Source organism: Cloeon dipterum, chromosome 1 (assembly GCF_949628265.1).
Source record: "Cloeon dipterum chromosome 1, ieCloDipt1.1, whole genome shotgun sequence".
Taxonomy (NCBI): Eukaryota; Metazoa; Arthropoda; class Insecta; order Ephemeroptera; family Baetidae; genus Cloeon; species Cloeon dipterum.
Window position 1 is genome coordinate 3,630,805 of NC_088786.1, and position 20,431 is coordinate 3,651,235.

General features: G+C 42.3%; 1 protein-coding gene across 1 annotated transcript in view; it reads left to right on the forward strand.

Annotated features, from left to right (window-relative positions):
- The window catches only part of LOC135937016 (uncharacterized), a 123,752-nt gene that overhangs the window by 90,741 nt on the left and 12,580 nt on the right, over nt 1–20,431 (forward strand). The window contains exons 9-15 of the mRNA XM_065480085.1: nt 12,460–12,572; nt 15,632–15,696; nt 16,314–16,470; nt 17,572–17,708; nt 18,402–18,606; nt 18,670–18,834; nt 19,193–19,492. Coding sequence (XP_065336157.1) covers nt 12,460–12,572; nt 15,632–15,696; nt 16,314–16,470; nt 17,572–17,708; nt 18,402–18,606; nt 18,670–18,834; nt 19,193–19,492 — 1,142 coding nt within the window. The remainder of the gene's footprint in view (nt 1–12,459; nt 12,573–15,631; nt 15,697–16,313; nt 16,471–17,571; nt 17,709–18,401; nt 18,607–18,669; nt 18,835–19,192; nt 19,493–20,431) is intronic.

A 20,431-nucleotide genomic window follows, 5' to 3' on the forward strand; every position in this document is an offset into this window, starting at 1 on the left:
CTATATTCCTTTGGAAAACTGTCATTTTTCATCGAACACTTCGTTAAAAAAGTCTCGTCAAATGGGGCGCTTTTGAAATCTCTTAAAATAGGCTTTTATTTTGATAAGCCGATTATTTACAAAGGTGGCTCTAAAAATACGTTAAGTAAAGCCTTTTTAGGCTGTTAAACATAATCACAGACAAAAAATCTTCCAGGTCATAGAATCGGTGGTGCAAAACCAGCTGCTTGACTATAGAGATGAACTCTTTGTTATCCTCAATTAGCTTAATTGAACTTGGAAGCGCGTTAAACAGTCTCAGGATCATGCTCGCTGGATTTTGCACCACCTGTTTCAAATTACATGGCTAGAGAAAAATTACAGGTCATTCACACATCATGCGTTATTTTCTTTTCTACGAGTGGATATACTGCCTACGTTGGGAAAATTTCTACATTTTGGAAAATCCCCAGAGTACTTTTTCTGGAATTTCATACATTCGAGGATGTACAAGGAATAAACCGTCATAATTTGAAGGTCTCGAAAAACGACACCAGGGCTTTGTTGCTCCTCTGTCAAAGTACTTGCCACACATGGCGTGGATCCCTCATTTTTGGGCAGTAAACACGGTTTTCATGTGGCAGGAGCCACCCAATATAATTACGATCGAATGCAAGATGTGACTTGCGCGTAAGCATGGCGTACACTTGTTTTAAGGCACTTGCTAATTCATGTTGGAAATTTATCGTGAATTTTGTCAAAACCGTCTAAAATTCATACGAAAACCGTAATAATAAAAATGAACGACGAAAGTGATTAAAAATTTTCTGCAGCTAACGAACGTGTCGTAAAATTTGTTTTGCAAATTAAGCTGTAGCATGAAGCAGCCTGAGGGGCTGAAACATTTGATGGCCAGTACTATAGAACGTGCGACAATTCCGCACTCATTTTCCCCTTTTTTTAATAAAATGTCTTAAATACTTTTTTAGCAATTTCCCTTTTAAGCGACATTTAATTTTCAGTGAGTGGCTCACGAGTTGAATTTCCGGCCTGCCGCGCCAAAATTTATCGCAAAAGGGAGTTGCGAATTGGGCCAGGTGAGCCGACGGCTTTTTGCTCTGCTTGTCTGCGGGTGCTCTCCATCAGTGCGCGCGATAAGGCTTTGCCAGTTTAATGATGTAGCCGCGTAAGAATTGCTCGTTACAATATTACGGGGCCGATTTACGCACTGTTCACGGCGCCAATAATCTGCATATGCAGTGTCGTAAATTGCGCCGCCGGTTTTATTTATCGGCAGCTGCTGCGGGGCTGGCCGGCCGACGTTATTACACCGCGCGACAGGCGAAACTAATTTGAGCCGATACCATCGTGCACGCTCTGATTGTCATCTTTATTGTCTCGCTGGCCAAATAAATTTTTACCCACTGACGATACACTGTGTTGAGGCGGAAAAGATAAATCTGGAAAAAGCGCTCCCAGATGATTTTGGCGCAGTTTTCACACATTGCCAGCGTGCAAACCGCGTAATGAATGATTAATGTTGTAATATTCCGCTTTTGCCCACGCTTTCCGAAAAAAATGATTCTTTTTTTTCAGAAATCGAATCCCGAAAGCTGGGCTTTTTTGTCAGAAGATACCATTTTCCTATTTCGTGAGCTACGACCCTTTCTCCGCGTTCGCTGCAAAAAGTACACAACATTTCCTGGTCGATTCCATATTAGAAAATCCACATTTTGCCGAGCAAATCTCTTGTAGGGCTCTTTTCCTTGCGTCTGTTGCCTGGCACGCACACGCTTTGGTTAAAAATTCATTTTTCCCATTTTTCCGTCGCAATGTAGGCTCTTCGCGCACCAACATACATGAGTAGGGTTGGGAATTCTACACCGTCAACAGTTTTTTCTTCTGATTTTTGTTCAGCATCAATTCTGCGATTTTACGAATTTAAAATCGATGAAAACCGTCTGAGTTTCCCTGGGAACCTTAAATTCGCCCAATTAATAAATACAATGCTATGTAACACTAACGAAATTCATCAAGAATATGTCACTGAAAATGAAATTAATATTCAGTTATTCAAAACTTAAATTTTCTTGTCAGAAAAGCGACTTGAAATTGTTCGATTATTTCTGAAAAAACCAATAGTTCAGGATTTAAGCTGAAAATCATCGAATTTTATCATTCACCCGCCCATTTTATCACGTGCCTCATCTGTTTTTTTTTTATTTCTGGGAAACCGCGCCCTCATTTTTTAATTATACCCGCGAGTTACGACTTCTTCCAAGTGGTAGCTGTTTACAAATGATTCTGTAGAGGGTTTTTAGGTATCAACTGGAGAATTTGGTGAATTTTTCCAACGTTTTTTATGACAATTATTTTTAAACCCCCGGTCAGTAAAGTATTTTCCGTGGAAAACGTCTAAAAATCCCAGCCCTAGGAGATGAGCACGCGGAAAAGAACTTGTGTCTTACGCATCCTCTGCTCCTTTCCAGGAGAGACAAATGGATTCAGCCTTTTATTCTGGAATCGGAGAGAGTTTGGCTGTTTGCTCTGCGACGAGTGTCTCGATCTCGTGCTGCCGGGCCGAGACTCATCCACGTTTCATTAAGATGAATTATCACCGCTGTCACTCGACGCATCTCACGCCCGCCGTGTGAGAGCCCCAGTGAATAAATTTTGAATACTAATTACGGCGAAAGCGATCCCGGAGCTGGCAACTCTCGCGACAAGTTAAGAAGTTCACATGAGTTAATAACGTGGAAGCTGCGAAATGACACTTTTAAGTGAAAATATGACTGATGGAATCATTAACTCTTTAATGAATAAAAGCTTCTCTGTCAGCCGGTAAGCAAAATGTCTGTTTTCATTTTTTGGTAACGCATGTCGCCATTAAAAAATTCCCGCGAGTTATGCCCTCTTCTAGCGGTCACTGCCTAATAGAGCGTATACAAGAACAGATTTTCCCATCCTGTCTTTCCAGTTCCGGAAAAAATTATTCCGGTTGTTTCCAGTTCTTGTTTCAACTATTTGGAGAAAATCTTGTCCGGTCCTGTTCCGGTTAAAATGTTTCCGGTTCCGTGGGAAAAACTGGAAAAACCGGATTCCGGTTCTTGGGATCGGGGTTTGCAAAAAATGCATTTTTCCGAAAAAAAATCTGCATTGCTAAAAACTTCGTGGATTTTATCGCATTTTTGCCGATGTTTATATGCGTTATATGAGTATATTAACTTAAAAACTCGAAAAAGTAGACATTTTTCAACATTCGTTATTTTTGCAGCTCCATGTCTCGATTTTGAACCACCAGAATTGCAAAAACTAAACACAATTGGACTAGGCCTGACCTCCCTTGACCAGCTGAAAGATTTAGAGGTGCTTTGCTTTCCCTTCAGCCCTAAGTTGCAATACTTCATCCCCCTCGAAAAAGTAAAACATTTTTTATGCTCCTGGATTTTTGTATTAAGTAGCATTTAATTAAAAAGTATTTTTCTGTTGAGGTTTTGAAAGAAAAGACAGGCTGTTAATTTAGAAGGAATTTAAGATGCACTAAAATATTTTTAAGCCCTGAGGAAGGATGGAAGGAAGCAAAAAGTGTTTGTTTCACAATTATAACGATGGGGTTAAAAGGGGATGGTGATAAGCATCCCCACATATACTTTTGCTGGTTAGTGGAGATCGAGACGAGTCTAACGGTGGGTACTTTTTGCAATTCTGATGGTTAGAACCCGAGATTTTGAGGTGGCAAACCCAATAATTCCGAAATATATCAGGATTTTTTAATTTTTAAACTGGAATTTCTCGTAACCAAATAATAACAACACTGAAATTAGAGAAATTTTCAGACCCCTTTTTTGCTGCGGGACATAACTATTTTTATTATTTGAAAAAGGAAAAACCGGAAAATCTTTTGGTTTATTGAAAATCCGGTCCGGTCCTGTTCCGGTTAAAATATTTCCGGTTCCGTGTGAAAAACCGGAAAAGGACCGGATTCCGGTTTCCAGTTTCGGTTTCCTGTCTTGGGATACGCTCTACTGCCTAATATACATACAGAGAATCTGGAGGAAGTAATTTTCCAACGGCTACCTCATGGAAATCGATTATTCTTTGTTTAAAGGGGTACAGGAACAAGCGTTTTAAACAAAATAAATATATTGTTAATAATTCAAATTCAAACAATTTTTGTTCTATTTATTTATTCTATAAATGTATGAGGCCTGCTTTTATAAATTACCTTAATTAATTAACGGGGGGTTCCCTTATAATGAGAGAACAGTTATTTTAAACATCCACCCCGAGGGTGACAGTGAAATTTTCCCGGGAAAAGGAGGCAGATTTGCCAGGGCAAGGCCACGGTGTTGGCTGAGCGTGAACGTCCGGGTGAAAATTGAAATTAATTCGCCCCCTGACGGTGTGTGCGCGCACACACACACATCTGCAGGGGCGAATTCGCGTCACGTCGTCGGGGGTGGCAGGCGAGCGATGATCTCGGCCCTCCCGCGTTTAATTGGATTCGCAGACAACAGTCTCATTAGCACTCGAGCGGCGGGCGGAGGACGCGAATTGCGTGCGTCGATGAACGCCTTGCTCCCTAGACAAACTGGATTTTTCACTTGGCTCGCGTTCGTCGGTGACACAAACTTCTGCTCGATTAAGAGAACACGAACGCGGAAAAGTGCGTAATAACTTTGACCAAGCCAAAAATTAATTCTGTTTTTGACTACAAAGCGAAAATCACGGGTCGCAGGATGGGTTTGGCGGTGACAAAATAATTCACACAATCGATCAGCCTGAACTTCAGGAGAATCCAAATAAACAACACTTTTGCTGGTTTCACGGAACATTTTTTTGCGAATATGAGGATTTAATAACTCATTTTGTAAGTTATTGCACTTCCCTTGTCCAGCCCAATCAAATGAAAATCAAATTTAAGGTTATCGGTAAAGGTCAAAGGTCACCAAGGGTTACTTTCGAAGATTTTGGGGTTTTAAAAATCCTAGACCCGCCTTAAAAATGGTCTCAGGGTACGTGTGAACTTTTGTGATTTCAAAATGGCGTTCAGCTTCGTTTCAGAAAAATTCAATTTTGAATTATTCATGTTTTGCACATGTTGTGAGCACTAAATCTAGGGTTCTAACTGTCAGAAATGCAAAATAGGCACACCGTTTGACTTGGCTTAACTTCCCCTGGTGATCTGAATAGTTTTCGGGGGCTCTCACCCTCAACCCCTATAGGCTATATTTAATCACCCGATTCGAAAAGTGAATTTTTTTAATTCATCAAGATTTTATCTTCTTTCATATCTGGAATTTGAAAATTTTACACTCCTCATATGAGTAGTAGAACAGGATGATTCAACACATTTTAATGGTAAGCTGCTTTAGACGATTTAATAGCCAAAATTCGGCTTTCAGAGAAAGGGATTATCAAAAACAATGTTTTAAAACCCAATTTTCTTTTAATTTGGTATTCAAAACATTTTCATTACATTGGTTCACTGCTTAATTTAATTTTATTTGATTGCTGAGCTGCACTTATCAAGAATCTTTCCGTCTATCGCTTCACAGTCACATGCGTTGGCACTTCGTAGTAAATTAAAACAAGTATTTCAAGGAAAAAAAGTAATATAGGAGGTGAGGAAAAACTAAAAACCCTATAATGATAAAAAAGCAACATTTCTGCGTTACATTTTTCTCGATTGAGACTGGAAAAGCCGCTTGCTAAAAGTGCTAGCTGAGGCTTGTTGGCGCGATGTCGGTTATTGCAGTGTGGCGGGAAAGCAGAGCAAACGTCGTTGGCCGGCTCGTAGTGGACGCACGGAATTAAAAATGGCTGAGCTGCATGCGGAGGCACTTGAAAAATCAATTTCTCGTCGTCGACTCTGGAGGAGGCGACGGCGGTGGCTCTTTCCTGATGCGGTCCTTTCTTCTCAATTTTTTTTATCGCGCGGCAGCTTCTTCTTCTTTTGCAATATTTCTGCTTAAACGAGTGCCAATAATGTAGCATCATAAAAATTCCTTATCGCTATATTCGCGCGCGAGCTGAAAAATATTGCTTCTCCTTTTTTCGCCCTCGCGATTCGTCTCTTGATGGATGACGCCTCTAATTAACGCGCCAATATCGTGATGACCGCCATTTATCATCGATTCAATGCGCCTTGAGCGGAAATGACAGAGCCCGAGTTTTTACGAGAAATTAATTTCGCTAGCTCGGCGCATTCTTCCTTTTTTCCTCTCCCGCAGCACTCCTCGCGACTATGCCGTTCAATTTTCCAATTTTCCGCCGCGTACTCAGCAGTAAGTAAAATTGCCAACATCGAGTTTAGGGTTGGAAATTTTAGATTCAGCTCAAAACCGCTCACTTTTCCATTGAAATATAATTATTCTTCCAAAAATCATAATTTTCAGATGAATTACATTCCCCATTTTTTTCGCAGGATAAAATATTATTCTAAAATAAAATACAAATCCATTTTTTTACGATAACCACTTTAAAAATCTGCCTGAATTTGAAAGTCACAATTTTTAATTAAGCAAAAATCGATCTTAAAATTGGTATAATTGCTAATCCGTAATTAAATTACTTTTGAATCTCTATTAATGTATAGATGTATACGTCTTTTATTCAAAAAAGTATCTACAAATCCGATTTCTCTTCCCGTGTTTTTCATCCTAATCTCGTTTATTCGAGCCGATTATTCACGTAGAAGAATATCGACCGGTTCATTGGGTTCGGAATCGTATTCCCGCAGCAGCTAGGTTAATGGCTCGCTGCAGCTAGAGAGTCAGAGTCAGGTCTGGCTAAAATTACACGGCAGAGTTTGTTCTCGCAGTCGGTTCGATTGGAGCACAGCACAAACAACGCAAGCACAGGCACTCGTTAACACGCGCTTGCGTTATTTCACATCACGGAGGCGCTATTGCATAAATATAAAATGCACCGATGCATCTGACGTTTCAAGAGTCTGATGCCTGTCCCTATCACGTACTCTCATTCCAGCTAGACTACAGTCTGAATCTCAAGGCGGAGAATTGTGTGACGAGCACCGTGAAGCAATTTAAAAATAAAAAATACACACCTCTCGAAGGTTGTGTAAACTTATTTTTGTGTAGATGCAATTTTTATTGCAAGATTGAATATATCCTTGTTTATTCTCGCATGATCTTGAAACGTTGTTTTTTTTCTAAAAAAAGGTCATTATAACCATCAAGTTGTAACATTGATTGACCACGCACACAGCTGTCGATGAAAGGGAATTTGGGCTTTGGGACAAGATGGTGTGTGTTGTGTGTGTTTCTAATGGTCGAATATAAAAATAATAATCGGTTTTGGTGACCAGCCGGCGTTGCGTCGTCGCATCTCTAATAGAATATAAATTGAACGTCAGCCGCACGCGCTGGCTGTGGCTGGCTGGCAGAAGGAACAGGCAGTGTGTGTTTCGCCTTAGAATTATGTAACTGCAAAGAATAATGGCGGCCGGAAGACAATAAGTAACATTGTGTGCGTGACGCAAACGGCGCACATCGCAGCTCAGCTCTCTGGTCCCTGCCTTTGATTGAGCTTTGCCGAGAAGAAAATTCACTCGGCTCGCCCTTTGTTGTCAGCGGCAGGTGTCCTTTTTGCCCCAAGCAGACCCACTGACCCTTGTTGCCGCCGAACGCTTTCCAAAACACGAAAAGCATCCCAGATGTCCCATTTATGGTACAATGCAAATCGGGCGAGCGTACCTGCGCGCGGCAAACTTTTTAGATTGGAAAAAGTTTGCGCCGAGCCCATCTCAATTACTGCGCTCGAGCAGCGCCTTTTCCATTTTTAATGGTCGATCTGATCTTGGCCCAACTTTTTTTGCCGCTCGGCCCGAAATGAGACGCACCACACACAATTCTTTCCTTATTCGTTCCGCCGCTGCTCCGGGCAGAGGTCGAGTGGAGAGCACTTTGCGTGAAACTTAATAATGCCTGCCCTTTTTCTATATTCCACGCCTAAATTCCTGAGCCGGGCCAAGTTGGTCTGCGCAAGCAAATTGCGACACACTGTCTACGTGACTTACTATTCTCGTGTATGGTTACTCTGATTGGTTTTGGAGCTCAACAACGATTACTGCTATTCAGATCTCAATAATTTAAAATTTAAAAGATTGTTCATTCTTTGAATAAAATGGCGATAAATTCTTTCAAAGTTAGCTAGGTATCTAGTCAACCAGCAGTCTGACAGTCAATATGAATAATCAGAGATCTGAACTCTGAACCAGCTGTCAGCCTTGCCACTTATATTTGCACCGGCTGTCGCTGTAGCGCTGCTGTCTCGATCTGAGGCCAGCACTGCAAGCCAATCAGAGAGACGATTCCTTCTCTCTGATTGGTCGCCGGCGTTCTTGGGCCACTTTTCGTTAAAACTGCTAGAGCTTCGTTTTTTACGTTTCGAATTTACGCCTAATTCGACCCTCAGGAATCGATCGGATATGTCAAAATAGTTATCAACCCTGTGTTGAAGTACGTTATACAAAACTTAAGTTGTGGGTCGGCTGCGGTTATAAATGGTTCTCCGATCTCCAATAATTCGGGCACCTATGATAGGCTTTTGTGTTGATGGGCATTGCGGGCAGGAATGCATAATTTTCAAGGGTAAGCATGAGAGGGAGGCGATATGATCCGCCCTTTCCATTATGCTTGACGCCGCACCAAAAGCCTCCAGCACACTCAGCGGCAGCGCTAACTGGAATCGAATGGCCGGTGGATCCAAACTTGTTAATTAAATTTGCATATTATTCCGAGATTGTCTCTCTATCTCGGAGCCGTTTATACTCAGTTCAGAGCAAATTGGCAGGATCAATGGATTCACAGAGCAGGGAGAACAGTTCAAATTAAATTGATGCTTGCTTCAACCATTCCTCATCAATGCTGCTGGAGAAGCTGGAGGCTATATAGGTTCACTTAATTGGATATATGTATAATAATCGATTTCATCAAAGCAACACGTCCATGCTTGAACCAATCAGTTATTCTTTTAATTTTGTATCGATATTTTTCTAATGCGTTGAAGACCTTCTATGATAAAAAAACAGAACTTCCTTAGCTTTCATTTTCTTCTCTAAAAAAGGTCGATTTTTCCAAGTAAGGGAAAGCACATGTGGAGCTTTGGCGTTGCCTCTACAATTTCGGCAACTCGCAGCAACCGTCGCTGGTGTTCTGAAAGTCGACCCCAAGCCAACTTTTTTAAACACTCTGAGGTGGTAAGAAAGAAAAGTACACAATATATATCGGTCGGCAAAGCTGTAGACAAACTTTCACCATCAATTTAGGATATAGAACGATGACGAAATTCTTTTCTCTCTGTTTCTCGGGGCGGCAGTGTCTCAATTAACACGCAACTTTTAATGCAGTCTGGCTGGAATTGTATGCGCCGTCGCCGCGTTTTTATTTACAGGTCTCGGCAGACCAAATAAAAGCTAATAAAAGCAGAGGAGACGCGGCCAGGCTCCCTGCTCCTCTCATGCAAATTCGCCTCATTTTGTTCTTTATGAAGGCGCGCGCATAAAATTCTTGCGCTGCTCTTTTTTAATATTCAAACCGCAGCACGCCGGGCATTAAAACTTTGGCCGCGACCCGCACGATATTGCGTTTTCTTTGCTCTGCTTATTTTTTAGGTTTTTGTTCACTCTTTCGCGCGCGCAACTTTTTGTTTAAAATTTAAAATGGCACGCGAGGCACAAAGTTCTGCGTGAGAATTCGATTACGCACGCTTATATAGGGCTGTGAAATTTAGACGAGCGATTTTATTCTGAGCCTCCATCATCACGGATCATGCAAAATAGACTTCCTTTAAAATTTAATAAAGCCGTTAAAAGAGCTAAACATAGCTTGAAATTCTTCTTCAAAAAATGACAAAAGCGAAATTCATAGCCCCATTCTGTTAGGAAAACGTTGAGAAAAATCTGATTTTAATTGCTGACTGCTGCGAGCAAAAAATTTCTGATCTGATATTTACGATGAAGCCAAAATGCCAGTTCAGACACTGCGATGCTCAATCATTTGGAGCAATTTGTCGAGGAAATTGAGAAAGTTTGAAATATGTCGATAGTGAGTCTCTGGGAATGGCGGGGGACGTCAATCGGGCTCTCGTTAATTGTGTTCCGAGCTAAATGAAATAGAATAGTGTCACGGTGCTTAATTGCAATTATTCCAGTGCATGAATTAACGAATTCCAAGAACACAGTGTCGCAAACACTCTGCCTTTGGCGCAGCGAGCAACAGAATGTATAGTATGTATTATTCTGTTTCACTGGTTGCTGGCAAATTATTGCCTTTAACGGCGTGTCATGTTCAGTGCGGGGTAATTGATGCACGGCTCGCAATTATTGAATAGTGCGCGACGGACTGCTGATTGCGGGCTGGTTGCCGACCTCGCACTTTGCGCCGATCGGCCCGGTTTAATCCGGCGGCGGCGGCGGCGGTGGCGTTTGGCAATAAAGCATTGTCCAACGGCTAATCGCGCCCGGCCGCCGTAAATCACGGCTTGATTTCCGCCAGCCGCTCATCGCCCGGAACCGCACTAATGACAACACACGAGCGGCTAATTATTTGCTCGATCGCTGTATGTGCCTTTGCATCGATTCGCACCGAACGCACGCACGCACGCCTGCACCCTTGCTCGATGATTGTCTCCTCTCGTTTCAGTTTCCAACGCCACACTGATTGTCAGTTTCAGTTATTTATGTTTCAATTTGCCTAACCAAAAAGGCAGGACACGTAATGCAAATATACACCTGTCATTGTAAAAACACTCTTCAGATTTGCTCCTTCCGCTTTTGTATGCCGTCCAAGGTGAAACATAAAAGCGTTTTGGCCCCCGCGTATTCCCTGGGGCGCCTGACTGACAATGGTAGTTAAGCTTTTGCTGCTTTTTTCGCACACGTGGCAGGCGTTTTTGAAATCTCGAGCGCGGAAAAGTTGAAAAGAACGCCACTCAGGGTTGCCATGTTGGAGAACATGCTTTTTGCTTAATTTTTCCCGGTTTACTGATCCAAATAAATATACAAATAAACTGCGAATATTACGTTTGACTACGCATCTCGCTTTGAGCATAATCCGCGAATTTTTACGAGTTTTCCCTCTTCATTAGTGAGAGTGGCAACCCTGGGGCGGGCTCAGACACCCTTTTGATTTGACCTATGGCTGCTGCTGGAGCGCCGGGCGTTTTGAGCTCATTAAATCCCAGGAGGGCACTCGCTCTTTCTCTTTCTCTCTCTCTCTCTCACACACACATACACGCGGGTTTCTTTTTCCTCTCTCACATCGCGTAAATCATTTCAGCAACAACACCCACGCCAGCCAGCTCGTCTATAAATTACGAGCCCTCATTTGGTCCTGTTTTGCCGCTATAATAATCTTTCTCTCACCGCCAGACTTTTTATTCTTGCCGCAAGACAAATGGGATTGAGCAAAAACACACCGCGTTTGGAATTTATGAAATCGCGTCCCTGCCGTATTTACGTGCCTCCGCGTGTATTCTTATTTATTCAGCAACACACACTCGTGCATTTTTAAGAGCTTCGGGCTTCGGGGACACATTTTTATCGTCTGGGGAGCACGAAAATTTTCATACGGTGGCTTATGCGGGGAAAAGAAGTGCGTGTGCCCTAGCAAATTGGCTTTCTTTTGCCCGTTTCCCCTGCCCCGCACCGCTGAACTGCTGTTCTTGTTAGCTGTCCTCGAACAGACCTGTCGCTCCAATTCCACTACAGCAGAATATACGACTGTGCAGCCGGTATTATTTATCAAAAGCGAAAGGAGCTTATGAACGCAGGCTTTGTTGAATGCGTCCGACCAACTACTCTCGAGAATATTTTCATCTTTGCCGAATGAAAAAAAGCTTGCCGACTCTAAAACAAATAATCTTCTCATGCGCCAGACAAAAAGTGCTGCGTCGGAAGTCGGAACAATGTAGGAATTAGGAATGGGATTTGTCGCGTGGAAACCAAATTTACGGCTCTTCGTGGAAAAATAAAACGCCGATGCTTGACAAAAATCGTTACGAAATGCGATTTATTCTTTTTTTGACCATCACAAGTTAAGTCGATTGGAAAGGGATGACTAGTTCCTACCACAAAATAATCTCGAAAAAGATGTTTAGAAAATCAAGTCGGAAAATGACATGATTTTTATATTTAATTAGCAACTTTATTAGTATTAAAAATCATATCCATCAAGATTCTGTGTGAATAGCAACCAATGGAAGAAGGCGTAATTTCCGGGAATGTTGATATATGTGCGAGCTCCCCTGAAAATTAAAAAAAAACAAGGCGCGGCACGCGTTGCAGAGCGCGAGAAAATTGCAATTTTGAACTGATAATTTAAGGTAAAATTTTTGAAAACTCATTTTAATGGACATTTTTAAAAATTTGATGTTTTCGAAAAAGATTGAGCATAACAAAACTCCAGTTTTATCAAGATAAATTATTGACCCATTATGTATTCAATGTTGTTGCAGATCGAGCCCGCTACGAGACGACCATCGAGTTGATGAACAAGACGCATTCGCGAGCATCGCCCTCTTCAGTAGCTGCCGCGGTGAACCCTTTGGATGAGGTCATTGCCGGCAAGGTGAGCGAGCGTTTATTTCCAATTTGCGTGATGTGCACTTAGACACTCCTTATACTGCGTCGCGTCGATTGAGAAGTTTGCAGCATCCAGAAATGGCTTTTGCAGTCGCAAGAGAAAATTGAATTGGCGCAAACAAGCGGGAAATTGTGCACGCCACTCCATTTGCCTGATTGATCCTAGACGAGCCGCTATATTATTATACTTGCGAGTAGATTTAATCTACATAGAAACTCGATCGTGGCTGTAAGAACAGATTTCATCTTGTAGTAACATCTCACACTCAATTAGAGTATGACTTGAAGATACACCGAGCAAATACGTACTTTGTTTATTGTTTTATAATTGTTTCTTATTGTTATTAAAAAGATATGACTCATCCAGTTCATACTGGGCTGTTCCATTCGACAAAAGAGAAAGTTGTTTAAAAAGAGCATATATTTCTTGAGGGCTTTTTATCGGCGTGGGTTGATTTGTAATTTGATCTCATGAAATAGGAGGGAATGTCGCCAAAACCTGGTCGAGGATGAAGTCTTGTTATTCATTTATCTCCTAAGAGCCTTTATTCTGTTTAACTAAAGCTGAGAATTGGATTACACCGGTCTAAGTATCGGCTTTAAGGGTGTTGTTGTTGACTAAAAGAATTTGGCTGTAATCTCGCCCCGTCAGATGAGTATACTTAAGAAGGCTCACTAGAGGGGCAACTCGGAATGCGTTTCACGTAGCATCCACGGGAATCCAGAGGCGCCTTTTGCCCGCTCCCTGATCAAATCCGGCCAGCCACCGAAATGTATTTATTTTTTCCATGCCAAAAAGCTCTATTCTCGATGTGAGCAGGAATTCCACCGTTCTTCGTGACCCCAGTTGACCCCGTGCCGGTGGCGGCGAGTGACTTGTTGCGAGCGCAGATAGCCCCTGACTCTGGAATGGAGCCCCGGCCGTATATCTGTCGTCTCAAAAGCAGCGCGCGACATTTGCATAGAGCCTGAGCCAGCGCACACTGCATAAATCACACGCAAATAGTGTCACGTAAAATAATTGAATTCAAAACGTGCTATCTCACCGGCCATGCTCCAGTCTGTCCGACACAAACGAAGCGCTGCTTGTTGCTCTCAAACTCCTGTTTGTGCGGTTTATCCTAATTGCCTCTTCTACTATGGGCTTCTGGCCAATTTACATTCGCTGACACGCGTTTCGGTTTGATCCCAATCGATTTTATGTTGTTTGCGGTCTTCACCAAAAAAATCTCATTTAAATTTATTGCTACATGTCTTTACAGAGTCAAATTCTGGTGAATTTCGTTAGTATGCTCCCAAAGTGGCTCTCTATACAGTTCTGACGTCTTCCGTGGCGATTTTTTTTCACTTCACCAGCTCAGAGAGTAGTCAAGAAAGAACTATTGCCGCCGGATTTCGGGGAAAAAGGGAAATCTCCTTTGGAGAGCAGCAAAAAGTTGCAAAATCACTACGAGTCGAGCAGAACTCTTTTCCGTCAAGGAGACAAGCTAGCTTTTGCTCTTGCCTGTGTGTCGGAAGAAGAAATAAGGTCGGAGTCATAACTCATTGTCTGCACCGCGCCATCTGCGAAATGGAATACCTGTTGAGACGCCGGCCGGGCGGCGGCAAAGAACGATCCAATCTATTTCGGTGGCCTGCTCTCTTTTATGCGCGCCGGAAATCCTTTAACATCTTTTTCTCCCAATCCTGTTATAACCTCTTTGTCGTGCTACACGCGCTTCGATCCATCTTGAGACCTCAAGTGCTGCTCGGGGCCCGCTGCGGCAACACGTCCTTCTCCGCGCGCTGCCCCACAGGCGCACCAACCACCGCTCTATATTTAAATCTGCCCTTTTTGTCAATTTTCCAAACATATTTAAAGAGAATTGCTGAAACGTGCAGCACAAATGGCGTGATTAAAACCAGGAATTGTTTGTTTTCTGTGTTCAAAAGTAGTGCAGATTTTTCCTCATTATTGCTGCGTTTTGGATGATGTCATTTAGTTTCAAATGAATGAACGTGAGGATACATTCCACGCTCTAATCATTTTATAAGCAAAACGTGTCAAATTCCAGCGTAGGTGGTTTTCATAATGGCTTTACTTTTAGAACGCGAGCCTGTTGAAATTCTAGTTTTAATTTAAATAATTTCCGAAGCGTCTGACAACGTGAGCGCACAATTTAATACAAAAACTCTTGCGTTTTTTCTCTATTCCATTTGATAATATTGTTTGGTAAAAGATAACAATTTTCAAAGGAATTAAGTTTCTTATAATTAAGGTTCGCTCGATCTACGCCTCCGTAATTTAAAAGTTTATAAATTTAAACAAATTTTAAACTGACTGAAAAGTATGGCTGTCGTTTGTATGTAGATACGCGAATATTAATAGAGTAGCTTCAATCTTCAATTATTGCTGTACCGTTGTATGCATACCAATAAATTCAAATTCAATATGCTGACCAGTGAGACGAATCAAAATTATGTGCCGCTTTCATACTTTGGCAAAATTTGCTGATTTTTTACAAGATTTCCCAACAGAAAAGTTTTCGGAAAAATTGCGTGCAGAAATTTAACAGCTTGTAGTTGAGTCTTTTTTTGTTAGACAATTTTCTTAAAATACAGCTTTATTGAGGCAGTTTCAAAATATTTTGCTTGTTGTAACATCTTTTATTCCTAGAAAAAATAGGTTTTAAAAACCTTTTTCTAAAATTGCAACCTACATTATGTGCAAAATAAAAAAGGATGAGTCAGGAACAACTCTGAACTAATCTCTACGACATTTTATTTGTCGAAATGGAGCAACTCGACGTTCTCTCAGTCTCTCTTTTCCTGCAGCAGCAAAAAAAGGAGCAAATTTCTGGGCGAGCAGAAGCAGAGAGCGGCTTCCATTATTAAAGCAGCGGCGCGTCCGCTCGGTCTCAATAAGAATCGAGTGCGAGATTCGACTCTGCTCGACGCAATGCAAGAGGCGGCATTTGAATAAAAAAAGGCCACGCTCTTTTATGCGTGCCGGAAGAGCTTTTTGTGCCCTTGCTCTCACTAACGAATCCCCGCCGTGTGTTACAGCTCTCCAAATTCCTGCGCTCGACGAATTTGACCCGCGTCGAGGACGTCAAGGTCGTCAAAATCATGTGAGTATTAAAAAAAAACACTTTTCGGGTTTTTTCTTGAAACCGCTGAGTTGCGCTGGTTTTAAAGGTCGAATTCAAATTTTATTTGCTTTTTTTCCAAAATTTTTTGGACCTATAGTCTAAATATCTTTAAAATACTATTTAAAAAATCATACCAACTTGAAAGTAGGATTTTTCTTGGTTAAACAACTAGTTTTCTCTTATGCAGCGAAATAATGTTTAGCCAAAAGGAAAAATTAATTAGAATGAGCGTCATGACGGGCTTGCTTCATATATTTGCTCTCGAGAGTGCAAATAAACAACAGCATGTGAGAAGGAAACGCCGCTGGCGACTCAAACGATTCAATTCTCATTCTGCACGAGAGTGATCAAAGAAACGCTTTCATATTGCAGCCTTATTACTCTGACGCACGGGCCGCTTATTAACGAGTTAACCGCTTTTCCTCCGTCTCGCAGCAGCCTCAGGCAGCCCGGGGCCAAGTTTTTAACAAGCCGTCCGCATCCGGCAATCCGACTCGTGAATTATACAAATATTCGTCGCACAAATTCAACGCACATTGCACGCTTTTGCTCAGCACGCGCACCCGTCAAAAATAATGTTTTACAAATTGTTGCAGACCGGGAGTTTCGCTAACCTTCAGCTTCATCAGCGCCAAAAACGAGAAGGTGTTGCTGGCGATGGACAGCCTGATTCAAAAGGGACGACTTGGGCCGTTTGAGCTGAAGAAAACATCTGCCAGGGAGCACAAAAAGGAGCCAGCCTTGTTTTTGGAGGTGAGAGAAATAATGATATTCATTAAATAATACAGGTTTTTGCTCAATTTTTATGAAATTTATTTCGGAAACAATGCTTGAGGAAAAACTCATTTATTGGATCATTTTTCACATTCTTCACTTTCTAAAAGCTTATTGTTGTTTATATTTTCAACATTTTTCTAAATTTTCAAAATAACCAAACTCATAATTTTAAATGTTCATATTCTAACAGAATGCATAGTTTCCTTTTCAGCTTTTGAGTCGTTTGATCAGCAATATAAATAAACAAAAAGGGCTAAAAATTTAAAATAACCCACTTTAAAGCTGCCGCAAAGATTTTAAAAAAGAAGGAAAATTAAACCAAAAGTTTGGCGTTTGTTGTCAGTCTCTCTTCTAATTAGCGTCAACTGTGTGGCGCTTGCTTGCTTGCTTTTTTCCTCTGGAGCAAGTAGTTGGTTGGTCGACGGCGGTGGCGGCGGCGGCGGGGCGCAAATTAGTCCAGGGCAAAAAACCGCACCGCGCGCTAGACCAAGCGTAAAGCGGAAAGCAAAAAGTAACACTCATGCGGATAGCTGCGCCGCACCGAGCAAACAAAACGGCAAACACTGCGCGCTGCACCCCACACACAACACGCCATCCACTTTAAAAATATCACGGCAGCCAGCCAGCGTGCGAGAGAGAGAGAAAGAGAGAGAGAGAGAGAGAGAGACTCGCAACTCTTGCTCAAACAGTCCATTAATTAATGAGCGGCGTTGTTGCAGCCTCTGTGTTTTCTAGTATCTGCCGGGCGCAGGTGGAGCACGAGCCGCTTTCAAGACACTTCACCTCGACAGCCGTCCATTAAAACCGATGCTAAAAATAATTTCTCTTGTTGATCCAAGTGCTAAAAACCAGGCGTTATTTTGCCTCTCTTTCCTAGTGTTTTGGGAATATTTAAAAGCTTTTAGTTTGTCTTTAATTCTTGTCTAACATTTTTTGTATAACCTAGCATTATAATTTAGACTTTTCAAAATTAATGCAAGTCAAGGAAGCCGGAGGGAGCAAATTTGTTTACAGAATATGGAAAATTATTTCTTTTCTCGTGCCATTTCGCTCACTTTTTGTTTTTCCCCCTTGCAGAGCGTTCGGGTGAACCACGAGCGGATTCTTCACGTAGGCGACGAGTTCATCGTGTCGTGTCTGGCGCAGGGATCCACAGACATGGAATTTCGCTGGTTTAAGGATGGCATCCCTGTCAACGAGACACTCGCCCTCAGGTGAGACACGATTTAAATAAGATGGAGAAAAGAAAATCCAATTTGCAGAGTGCGTTTCGGTTTGAAATTGAATCGAGGACCGCAGCTGTTGTGTGTTTTCCGCTTTTCGGCTCTGACGCACACGCTTGTGTGTGTCGGAATTATGCTCATTCTCAAAGAGCGCAGCCACATAATTCGGAGGGCTGCTTGCTCCCCCTGCCTTGAGTGATGAGAGCGAATGAAATTAGTTCGCAGCGTGCGACTTTTGGGGGTTCTCTGCAGCGAAAATGGGCTCGAATGTGGGCTGAGCACATACCGGCAGGGCAAATAGCCCGCGGGGAGCGTGCAAACTGCCTAATTGGATCGAGTTATGCAGAGTCAGCCGAGAAATTCTAGTCGGCCAACAAATAATTCTCGCCGCTCGGATAAACGACCACGATGACACAGCAGCGTGCTGATGGAGCAAAAAGCTCAAATCTCGTCACATTAACTATATTCAAACGGAGAGTGAACTTTCAAAGAGAAAATGGTTTTATTTAAAAAAATATTTTAAATTTTGCAAGGAGAGCGTATAACTGTTCTAATAAAAATTTTGTCTTTAAATCTCACAGACATATTGATCAAACACCACAATTTTCGGACTTAAAGGCGCTCTCTCCGTTATTTTTCGTACAAAGAGCAGAACTTTATACAAATTAAAATTGTGCGAAACAGGGACATGGAGCAGACTCTGCTGGAAAGGGACAGCCGCGACATGTACACGGCGCTGCTGAGGGTTTCGAGTGCCACCCCTCTGGACGAGGGAAATTACACATGCCAGGTAGTGGACCGCGGAATGCAGCAATGCAAGTCGCTGTACATCGAGGTCGCCTCGCCGCCCATCGTCTCCATCAGCCCCATGAGCGTCACCTTGTCCAAAGTGCGACACATTTTTGAAAAGTTTCGTCATTGAGGAAAATCGATCTTGCTCCTTTGATTGCAGGGCGAAAATCTAACCATCTTCTGCATGTCTTCGAACGACAAGAGGAGCGAGAAGTTCGGCTACAACTGGACGAAAAACAACGCTCTGCTGCCGACCAACGCCGGCCGGGAAATGATGGAGGACTTGCACCCAGATGGCAGTCTTCTCAGAATATACCACGCGCACGTGAGTTGTCGCTTATTTCCTCCGTTTGCTGCGGGCAAAACTTGGAGGCGGCCGCATAGTTTGCGTCGGCGACAACTTGCGCTGAAATATTCAAAAGTCTCGCGCCATTACACAGAAAGTAGACTCGAGCACAACTTCATTGCCCCAATTAAGAGTAAAAAGATGCTTTTTATACTCTGCGGTCCTATTTGCATGCAAATTGGACCAGGACAATAATTATAATTTGCAGCCAATCTGTCAATAATAAACCACCAACTTTAATTATTTATTTATTTTCTTTTTATTTCGTGCTTGCTTGCAAAGTTACCAATCATTGTACAAAACTAAAAATTTCTCTGGACACTTTTTTCTGGTGCAGTCGAGCGCGACGTACGCGTGTCACGTGCACAGCAGCGCCGGTTCGAGCTCGGCGAAGATCGAGGTGTCGGTGACCTCGCCTGAAATCATCCCCTTGTGCCGCGGCGAGAGCCTGCTCGGGGTGCAGTGGCCGCACACCACCCCCGGCCAGGTGGCCATGCAGCCGTGCCCCGTGCAGCAGCACTGGAGCGTCAGGGCCGCCCGCAGGACCTGCTTCCTCTACGAGCCAGGCGTCGCCAGGTGGCAGGTGCCCGACTTCTCCGAGTGCACCTCCGCAAGGTTCGACACCATCAGGAAAAAGGTGAGATCTTTACATCGTTTTTATTTGCACGTCACATATTTTGAACGCGGAAATGGTGTGTTGAAAATTGCGCCTCAATTTTTGCGTGAATATTTGCTGCATTTAATTTGTGATGAATATTTGAAGCCTTTTTACTTTAAATATATTATTTAGAAAATGGGAAATAGCTAAAATTTTCCGAAACAATTGTTTTTTAGTACGTTTGGATGATAATCATGTGGAGAGCACTTGTCTCCCAATAGTAAAATCACGATTTATTTCACAATTTAGTGAACTTTTCCTCAATATTCGCACACTGTTGGAGAGATCGCGACGAGAGGGATCGAAATCAAGTGAAATCATTGAGAAACCATTTAAAGTGCATTGATACAGGATAGAAATTCAAAATTATTAGAACTGTAAAGCTGATAGATAAACCATTTACTCCACAATTTCGTTGCTACTGTTAAAATAAAAATGTGCCAATTTTCTCCCAAATTTACAGAGATTTTCTTGGCAGATTTCAATTCCTCTCGTCGAGATATGTCCAACAGCGTTTTAGGGATTCTTTTTGTTGCGAAATAAGATTTCAAGTAAGGGCTTACAATTTGAAAAGCGTGCTAACTTTTCAGCCACTTTTCTCAAAAATCTACATTGCTATTTAGGTCAATTTTGGCTTCAACTGAATCCTAAGGGATGAATTCATTCATTGGCAATGAGGATTTCCAGAATTTTGCATTACCAAAATCCTCTTTAAATGAGAATCATCCAACACTATTCTCGACTTTAGTTAAATTTCAGTCAGACATATCTGGTTTTTGATGTACGTTGTGCTCTTTGAAGGCGTGTCTTTGTGCCCCATTGTTAGACCTGACACGATTTGGCCTGGTTGAACACGAGCCCCTCTTGCCCGAGAGCGCAAAGTAGCGCGCGCGCAATCTCGACGTTTGCCGGTAATTA